General features: G+C 50.4%; 1 protein-coding gene across 1 annotated transcript; it reads left to right on the top strand.

The window, feature by feature from the left end:
- The first annotated feature begins 605 nt into the window (after positions 1-605).
- LOC102097148 (neuropeptide Y receptor type 2) lies at positions 606-9,272 on the top strand. The gene is made up of 2 exons (XM_005503402.4): positions 606-1,536; positions 7,907-9,272. The coding sequence occupies exon 2, from the start codon at positions 7,945-7,947 to the stop codon at positions 9,106-9,108; it is 1,164 nt and encodes a 387-aa protein (XP_005503459.1). The 5' UTR covers positions 606-1,536; positions 7,907-7,944; the 3' UTR covers positions 9,109-9,272.
- The last annotated feature ends 747 nt before the right edge of the window (positions 9,273-10,019 follow it).

Here is a 10,019-nt window from a genome sequence, read left to right as displayed (position 1 = left end):
GCCTCAGGGAAAACAAAGACACAAGACTCCCACAAAAATCCAGCTAGTGCAGCTGTTGGATTTGCCTGTCTGTCGGCGCCAACCTTTCCTTCCTCAAGGGGAAGTGGGGAGAGGAGAGGGAAGGAAGACTCATGAGGACCCTTGTCTGAGTCTTGGGTTCAAATGCCACATTTTGTGTGATTTACTTCAGGAATGTTCTCACTCTCCTTTTTCTGCTGAGCCATTGGAACATTTTCTTTTTGCTGGTGTATCGTGACTTCTGTGGCACATAAAGCTGATTGAAAACCCTCTCTGTTTCCATTCTCATAGAGGAAAGGAAACCAACGTACACTGTGGGGCTGAACAGCAAGGCTCCTCTGATAAACTTCTAGTTGTAGATACTCAAAGCCGAGAAGTGTCCTCCTCCCTAACCTCTGGGAGCATCCCAGCCCAGGTGAGCTGCAAACTCGCAAGTTGCCCGTGGTGGAAATCCTATGCTGGGAACACACTTGACATCTTCTCTTTGAAGGCAAAACCTATGGCCAGGTAGGGAGCTGTGTTTCTCCTGCTTCCCTGTGCTGCCTGCAGGATGCTTCCCTGGACTCTTGTGAGCTTGGATTTGGCACATGAGGATGCTGCTTTTGTGCCTCTCCCTCTCTCTTGCTCCAGACATGTGGGCAGTGCTGAGCACCCTAAAATAGAAACTCACTTGGATTCTTAGCTCCACACTGAATCTGGCTCTGGAACAGACCGAGCCATTGCCAAGTGTCTAAAACTTCTCACCATTACTTTTATGTGCATCCCAAGAGTGCCTGAGGCCTGTCCCACAGCAGCAGACTGCTCTGCGTGGGGGCTGTACAAACACACAGGCAGAGGTGGATGGGGGGAGGTCCGTGAAGGCTCTGCGGAGCTGCAGGACCTGCAGACCTCTTGCTGCAGGGGAGATCCACTCTTGGACAATACCACACCAGTCCTGATGAGTTTAAAGCCTGAGTGGATGGGAGAGCTGTAGAGTGAGGGTGGATGGACACTTGCCCAGGTCAATGCTACCGATGAGGAGGCTGCAAACCTCCAGCTCCCACCACCTTTCCCTGGAGAGGGAATTGGATGTGATGGAAAAGCGTCTCTCTCCTTGATGCAAGAAGCCCCTCAGTGGCTGAACACTGTATAAACAGCAGCAGCAGGCTCCCTCCCCTTTTCCATTTCTGTTTGTTAAACACACGCTCCCTGCCTTTCTCTCATTCAGGAGCTAACACAGCATCCAGCTTTGTAAGACGGGGGCTGCCAGTCACCCTGCAAAGAGGCTGCTCTCTGGATGCGCAGGCTGGGGTACCAAAGCTACCCCTGGCGATGAAGCATCCTCCGGCAGCCCAGATCCTCGCCTGACTTCCTCGCTTTTCAGAGGACAGTTGCAGAAAAGTGCTTTTCACCCCTTTGCCACAGGTTGATTGTCAGAGAGTGGAGAGGACGAAGGGCTCCATCCTGGCCAGCAATGAGACGATAACTCGAGGTGAGCGGCTCGGTTCCCGAAGGAGGACGACACTCTGGCCTTTGCAGGTGGGTCGGGGAGGGCTGATCCAAGCGGCAGGGCTGAGATGGAGCCAGGTCTTGGCCATGCCACATGGTTTGAGCAAAAAGGGTCTGAGCATCTTTGGGAAGCTGAATTTGGGGATGGACAGCCCTGAGAGCTAGAATAGAGAAAAAGTGAACAAGAAATATCAGCAGGAGAGTTTTGAACGGTCCCCAAGCAGAAGCAAGGAGTCCGGGAAGCAGGATGCTGAGCGAGCGCCGTCAGAAGAGCAGGTTGCTCCAGGAGGCTGCAGAAACCAGGCACGTACAGCTACAGAAGCAGCATGCTGCAGGTGTGGGGCTGAGTTGTGCAGCTATCTGAGAAATCCTGATCTCTCCCACAATCTGCCTCCTTGTGCCTTGGTACAAACCTCCTGTCAGCTCCTCCGTGCTGGGACTGCACACGTTGCTGGCACTTGTCTTGCTGCCAGAGACCAGTGCTCTCAAAAACAGAGATGCAAAGGGAGATAGGGGGCTGCATGAATAAAACTGGTTCTTGTTTGCTCTCTGCACTCATTGCATATTAATTCTTGAACAGAGAGAGCCTCTTGTAGTCCTGTTGTAGCCTGAATTTCACCTACAGAGTTTCTGGTCTGTCCCAAAGCAGGATACTGGGTTTGCTCCCTTGTTGTTCTGTTAGTGGGTTGTTATTTCCCTTTCCTCCCTTGTCTTATCTACCCCAGACTCCCTAAATTTCAGGAGGTAACAGACTCCCCAGGTTAGCCAGGATCATTCCACCAAGCTATTTCTTCCCTTCTACAGCCCCAACAACTGTTGTGTCTCCATCGCAGTGTCACCCGCTGAGCCCTGTCCCTGGCATCCTTGCTCTGCTCCCATGACATGTCCCACAGCGCAGACGGACTCTGCACTGCTCCTTCCTGCCTTTTGCAGGAAAAAATTCCAGGAGAAAGCCTGTATCCCTGCCAAATCACTTCTCATCACCTCCTTTATCACCCTGTCCTGAGCTGAGTGACTAAGACATCCTCCTTGCCTTGTCCCCTTCAGAGACTTTTGTGGCTCCAGCCTGGGCAAGGATGTGCAGATATTTACAACAAGGAACCACAAGAAATTCCTGGTGTATTTCCTCCTCCTTGCACTTTGTCTCCTGGTGCCAGTTCTACCCTGGGTCCCCTGGGAGCAGCTCCGAGGCCCCGGAGTTTTGCAAGTGCAGGGGTGGCAGTACGTGTCTGATGCTGTTAGGTTTCTTCACCAATGGGCCTGATCTGGATAGATAATTTACAAAGCTGCAGCAGATGATGGCCAGGCCAGAGGGTCTTCCCTTCTGCCGTAGCATCATAGTGGGGCAATTACCCCTTCACCAGAGATGGAAGCACCTGGGACAATTTCTGTCTGCTCTTTGGTTTCAGGAAGTCATCCTAGAGCTGCTATTTGCCCTGAAACCAGCCCATCAAACAGAGAAGGCAAAACACGCTCTCTTCCATCATTCACATTTTTCATTTTCATGCTGCTCCTGAAATCTGTGTTCAGGTTTTATCCAGAGAGATGCAGAGTCCTCTCTGGTGGTGAGTGCAGGAGGCTGGAGTTAGCAAACTTGGGCTCTGTTCCCAGCCTGAGGGAACTCAGGCGTGTTCAGGGCTGAATGCTGCTGCCTCTCCAGTGCCGCAGGGGAACATGAAGGTGGTAAAAGGTGGCTTGCCCCAAGGTGACAACTGAGTTCTGAGGATGAGGAACAGTCTCAGACCTCTTTGCCACAGACACCTGACTGCTGCCAGGTGTGGGGCTGGGGATGAGATGGGTCAGTGCTCCAGACTGGGCTGCTGGAGGTGAAGGGATTTCATGGAGCTGAGCTGCTTTGGAGAAAGGACACAGCATGGAATAAATCTGTGAGCCGAGCCATGAAAAATTCCATCAGCCTCTGCACTCACACCCCAGTGCTGCAGTAGAAAGAGGCTGTGGCTGTCATTAGCCAAATTCAGAGCAGAGAGCAGAGGCTGGGCCAAGTCCTTCCACTCCTTCCTTTTAAATCAATGATAACTCCGATAGGATTTTAATTCCTGGCTACAGTCTGAACAATTTTTGTCCTTACCTCCCTCTTTTGTGCACCTCTTGTCCCCATGCTGGCTACAGCGATCCCAGTCTCACTGCTTGGGACAAAAAGAGGAATTTTAATTAACAAGCTCTGTTTCCTCCAGCCCTCTGCCCACCCCTCCAGCCCTGCTTTCTGAACCCTGCCAGGCTTTGCAGATGGCTCTGCCAGGCGTGGATGTACCCTGACAGATCAGGACTGGGCTGGCTGCATGCGTGGGGCTGCAGCAGGGACACAGAGGGACCTGGGGCAGCCCCAGGGAGCAGAGGTCTGTCCGAGTCCCGAGGATCTAGTCCAGGCTCTCTGTAAACAAGTGCTCAGCAGAGGTCTTAGATTTTGCAGCTCCTCTGTGCTTCCCCCTCCCCCTGGCACAGGGCGCAGTGCTTCTGCCTCATTGGGAGCCATCCCTGGGTCCCAGCCCTGCCTCAGGCTGAATCCCAGCTGGAGGAGAAGGTGAGAGCAGGATCCAGGCAATACCCTGCTTCTGCATCCCTTCATGGCAGCCCAGTGCAGAGGAAAGGGCCTAGGGTAGTATTTCTGTGTCCTCCTGGTCTGCCCTGTTGATTTTTTCTCCCAAAAGCAGCTGGCTCTCAGCTCCAAGGATTTTTCCATCTAGCCTGGCAGGCCCGCTGGACATGGGAGCGTGTGCCTGGTAGCAGCCTGCACATATGCCAGCACTCCCATTTCTGGCTGGAATGGACCTCAATCCACTCCTAGCAGCATCCCTGCGACCTACAGGAAGCCCCTGGAGTGGCAACATTTATTATGACCATTTTGCCGCTTAATTAAAATGCCTTAATTGATTTTTAATAGTTCCCCTTTGGAAAAAAAACCAAAGCAAACCAAATCAAATAATAAGTCCATTAAGGTCATTTTGTTAGGAAGCAAAACAGCTCCAATAATCATGACGTTCCTGGCTCCTCTCAGATGGTGGGTAGCTGCCAGTCTCCAGTGAGAGGAAACAGCCTGAGATGTGAACACGGGAACTGGCAGCCAGCTGGTGGGTGAGATAGGGAAAAGGGAGAGAAGTGTCCACATGACTTGGGTACCAAAGATAAATGAGACAGGCTAGCCACAGAAAAGAGGATAGTGATAAAGAAAGTGATAAAGAAAGTAATGCTAGACAATATGGAAGGTAGAAAAAGCCAGATGGAGAGGAAGCAGGGAAAGCACAGACACTGAGAGTGTGCCCAGCCCTTGATGTTTCCTTCATAGATCTTGCTCTGCTGGCAGTGAGGTTTGCTTTGGGGCCCGGGGCAGCACGGGGAGGCTCCGGGCTGGGCTGTGTGGGTCAGGCTCTGTGGAAGAGGCTGTGGCTGTGCCACCTGCCCAGGGTCCTGCCTGTTTCCTTGCTCTGTTTCCCACTGTCTTGGATGAGCAGGGTGGCTTTGAGCTCCTCTCTCCTGCCTTAGAAGGTGGGGCACCCTTTTATCTTTGGGGTTACCTTCCCAGGGCTGGGGGCAACTGTGTCATAGCGGTCTGAGATCACCCTAATGCAAACTGTCACCCCAGCAAATCCACCCATTTTTCCCCTCCTGCTGCTTAAAAGCTTACCTTCCTACCCTCTAACAGTAGCTATAAGGTCTCCATTATCAGTGTCTGAGCCCAACAACTGCTTTTACAGGAATCATTGGCATAAATCAGAGTCAGACAAGTTGGGCAAGCCAACAGACGTGGGGAGGGCAGGAGAAAGAAGTGTGCAGGGATGTTCTACTGCAGGCAGCCCTTTTGCTGGGTCTCTGCAGGGGTCTGGGTTTGCAGCTGGCCAGGCAGGTTCCTGCGAGCAGCTCCCAAAGGGCAATCACAACCCTTGCTCTGAGGAGCGATAAAAGAACAAGCAGCCATTTATTTTTAATTACAATGTAATTGCTGCCACCTTTACCATCTTGCCACCATTATTTTACGTGATTTGTTTAAGGAACTAGCTGAAATGCAGGTGTTCTGCAGAGAAAGCGTTCTCTCTTCCCAAGGACAGGCTGTCCTTAAACATTTGGACCTGAGGAACCCACCAGCACCCAGTCAGCAGTGCTCCCATCTAACAGGTACAAACCCAGAGCAGTTCATTCCTCAGGGAGGCTGAGAAGGCGTCCAGCAGGCTGCCTCTAATTTCCAGCTTCATTTAAGCCCTGTGCCTCCCTCCCTCCGTGGCAGGGCATTATCTCCCTCTCTGCAGGTCGGAGAAAACATGGTGCTCTGCAGACCACCCTGTTTGGGCAGAGTGATGACTTTCACTCACTTTTGATCAAGTGTACAGTGGGAATGGGGGCCCCACACACAACGCTGGGGAGATGTGAGGGGCCACGTCCACCCCAGTAGCAATTCTGAGACACGGAGGCTGAGAAGGAGCCAGGAACAGAGCTGGCTTTCCTCCTGCTGTGTTTGGACTGAATGAAAACCCTGCAGCGACAACACCACGCTGTTACAACGGCACCAAACGCCAGCTGCAGGTTCCAGACTGAGTCAGTTCTGGCTCATCAGTCGGTCCCCCTGCTTCTGAAGCCACACTCACGCAGATGTTTTAGCACCACGTGGCAGGAGTCTCGCTAACACTTGGACTTTGGCTCTCGGGCCTGTTTGCGCCTGGACGCTCAGCAGCAGCTCTGCGGGAGGCTTGTTCACAGCCTCGGCGGTCTGTCCCCTCCACATGCATGTCCCTGCGGGAGCTCCCTCCTCTGCAGAGCTGGCGGATGCCCGAGTGCCACCGACACTAAGGGGACAGACAGGTTCATTTAGAGATCCTCAGCAGAATGATGATGGCACTAAATGGTGGTTACAATTAAAGCTTTGGTTACAATTAAAGCCGTATTTTCTTAACAAGCTATTATGAATAGTATAGCACAGAATTTATTATTAGAATGGCACAGGATTTCTACAAGGTGAATCAATGTAGTACAATCTATAAGCAGCACAATACAGAATTTATAGTACAATTTGTTATTTCTAATCACCTAGACCATATGATTTTTAATCATTTAAGAAATACAGAATTTATAATACAACTTATGATTTCTAATCACCTAAGTAACACAGAATTTATAATAGAACTTAAATTACGATTTCTAACCATCTGGACTCCCTGCAGATTGGGTCAAATCTTAGTACATGGTTTGCTGTATCTATATAACAATCAGAATCTAGACTCAAAAGTCATTAAAAAGATGAGTCACTCCATCCTCAGAGGAAGCAGAGGACAGTGGCAGTGTCCCTGGCCACAGCGGGGCACGGGTCTCACTGTACTTAGGACTTGTAACTGCTTGATTTTATGGACTGGGCTCTGGATGCTGTTCAGCTTCCCTGTTCATCTGTTGGGGCCATCAAAACCTGTCTGGTCAGGTGTTTGTGGCTTTCAAGGCCAGCAAGGATGGGAGTAATCATCCTGGTGCCCAGGAACCTTGAGGCTGGCAGGGAGGGAAAGAATAAAACTGTTTAGTTTGTCTGCTTGGTTCACAGGACCTTCAGGGCCTGATAATGAGGGAAAGGGTGTGAATATGTGACCCGTTTGGCCACAGAAAATGGCTGCTTAACTCATAAAATGGCATTAGTTATGCTAACCATGTTACCTGGGGTCAGGAGCAGGGGGTACTGGTCTTAGGTAGTAGCATCACTAGCAGGAGCAGTGGTGGAGACTCATGCAGAGACAGGGTGGCAGGTATTTTCACCTGGAGATGTGAGAAATAAGAAACTGAAAAAAACCACTACTGCATGATTTAGAAATAAATCGTTATGGGTAGGTGGAGAAGAACACCTTGAATTTGAGGCTGTCTTGTTGTTTTTCTCCTTTCCCAGTTCTAAGGAGTTACGACTCAGGGCATTTTTGTAGGCAAGTAAATCTCATTCAAGATGACTGATGCCATCATAAATTTCTTCCATTAGCCCCAAGAGGTCCCAAATTTTGGCTTATTTGAAGCGACTTCCCCGTTTTACAAAGCCTGTCCCGAAGAAGTAGGAGAGGCTGTGTGTAAAGGGGCTTCATGAGCAGGAGATCTTTCCAGTACCTACCAGTCTGGCCCTGGCTGGTTGAGAGTTTTTTTCCTGTTCAGTTCAAACAGAATCTCAGAAACCTGTGTGAAAAGTTGCATTTTCCCTTGACTTTTCCTTGGGGAATCGATCACAGGCTCTAACAGGAGGTGTAAGAGAGGTGAAAAGCCATTTGGTGTGAGGAAGGATGTGGGGTGAGGGAGAAGGAAGGAGGATGTCACTGCTGCTGCTGTTTAGCCTGAAATGGTGTGTGGGACATACCCTTTGAGTCTCAGCTCTTGCAGATGCTCTGCTATCTCCTGTGCCCTCACTTCTGCTGTGTCTGTGTTCCAGACCTCCTTCTCCTCCTGACAGAAGGGCTCAGGCCAGCCATGGGACTGTTGGAGGGAGCCAACAGCACCCTCACCATGGAGAAGACAGCATTAGACGAGAAGCTGCCCCAGGGCTGGCATGCCAAGGACCTTGTCACACCTAGCCAGGATCTCGCAGGGTCCCGCAGTGTTATGATGGACAGCACCAAGATCCTGGGGGTCCAGGTTGTTCTGATTGCCGCCTACTCCCTCATCATTCTGCTGGGATTCATTGGCAACTCCTTGGTCATCTACATCATAGTGAAGTACAAGAGTATGAGGACCGTCACAAACTTCTTCATAGCTAACTTGGCCCTGGCAGACCTGATGGTGGACACGCTCTGTCTGCCTTTCACCCTGGTGTACACACTCCTGGACGAGTGGAAGTTTGGAGCTGTTCTTTGTCATCTGGTCCCTTATGCTCAAGCTCTGAGTGTCCATGTGTCCATTCTCACCCTGACTGTGATTGCCCTGGATAGGTACCGGTGTATTGTTTTCCATCTGGACAGCAGGATTTCCAAAAGGCTCAGCTTCACCATCATCACCATCATGTGGCTAGCAGCAGCTGTCCTAGCAGGTCCTCTGGCCATCTTCAGAGAGTATCGGTATGAGGAAATCCCATCCATCAACCTCAAAATGGCTGTCTGCTCAGAAAAATGGCCCTCTGGTAATAACAGAGATGCCACTATCTACAGCCTGTCCATGCTCCTCCTGCAGTATGTTTTTCCTCTTGCAATTATTTGTTATGCTTATACCAGGATCTGGTTCAAGCTGAAAAACCATGTCAGTCCCACTTCTAGGAATGAAAACCAGTGCCGGAGGAGGAAGACAACCAAAATGCTAGTGATGGTAGTTGTGGTATTTGCAGTCTGTTGGCTCCCCTTCCACATATTCCAGCTTGCCATTGATCTTGATCTGGTTCTTATCTTCCATGAGTACAAACTCCTGTACACTGTCTTCCACGTCGGAGCCATGTGCTCTACATTTGTCAACCCCCTGCTCTATGGATGGATGAACAAGAACTACCGGAATGGTTTCCTTATGTTCTTCCGCTGCCAGAACAAGCCAGAAAGTATCCACACTGAAGGCTCAGTTAGAGGGAGGTCGTACATCTTCAGGACCAACACCCTAAACGGGAGCATGAAACAGACTCCTGGCAATGGACCACTGCCCACAGAGGTTTAGGGCTGGGACATCCACCTCCAGGACTGAGCCCAGAGACATTCTTGGGTGAATGTCTTTTTATTTTGGTGGGATGTTGTGTTGCCAAAACATTATAGCTACCACAGCCACATAGAAATACTCCCCTGTATCTCTCAAAACAATAAATTTGGTGTATTTCTGTCTGACCAAACACATTAATTTGTCCTTTCTCTGTGTTCAAGTTATACATGCAGAAGCGTGAAAAATCACATGCAGAAGAGGCTTTCATTTAGCCACCAAAATATGCCCTTTTTGCTATTTCCATTTGCCAAAGTGGGTTTCTCAACCTTTCACCCCCTGGCATATTACACACGACAAATGCAGAACCTATATTGTGTATGCTTGCTCATCTGTATGTCTCCTACCCAAAAGCCATAATGATCCATCTGGTCAATGCCTCCAAGGGGAGGGAGACCGACCGTCTTCTGCAAACAGGGGTAGTTAGTGCCATCACTCCACAGGCCTGGGAAGGAAACAGGCTGGTGCAGGTTGAAGCTGAGCAATCCAAGATCTCTTGCAAAGCATTTGTGTGAATCTGCATCTGCAGCCCACAGAGTGAGCTCTGGTCCTCCGAAAGCCCAGGAGGTGGCAGTGACACTACTGACCACAGATTCCTGTACAAGTGCCAAAGCAAGGCTTTGGGGACACCTCATTAGGCAGGGAGCTTGTGAGCCGGTGCCCTGGATTTAGCGAGGAGAGAGCAGGCAAGGAAGCAGGTAAGAAAGGTAAGAGCAGCTGATCAAGAGAACTGAAACTAAAGCCAGGGGTTTGGCAAAGGGGATTTCCTCCAGAGCATGAGATGTGGCTCCTGCCGTGCAACAACTTGACGGGTGCTAGAATGACCAGAGAGGCAAAACTGCGAACGACACCACTCTCCAGGGCAGTCAGGGTTT

Source organism: Columba livia, chromosome 14 (genome assembly GCF_036013475.1).
Source record: "Columba livia isolate bColLiv1 breed racing homer chromosome 14, bColLiv1.pat.W.v2, whole genome shotgun sequence".
In the NCBI taxonomy this organism is placed as follows: domain Eukaryota; kingdom Metazoa; phylum Chordata; class Aves; order Columbiformes; family Columbidae; genus Columba; species Columba livia.
This window is presented reverse-complemented; position numbering and strand designations above follow the sequence as displayed.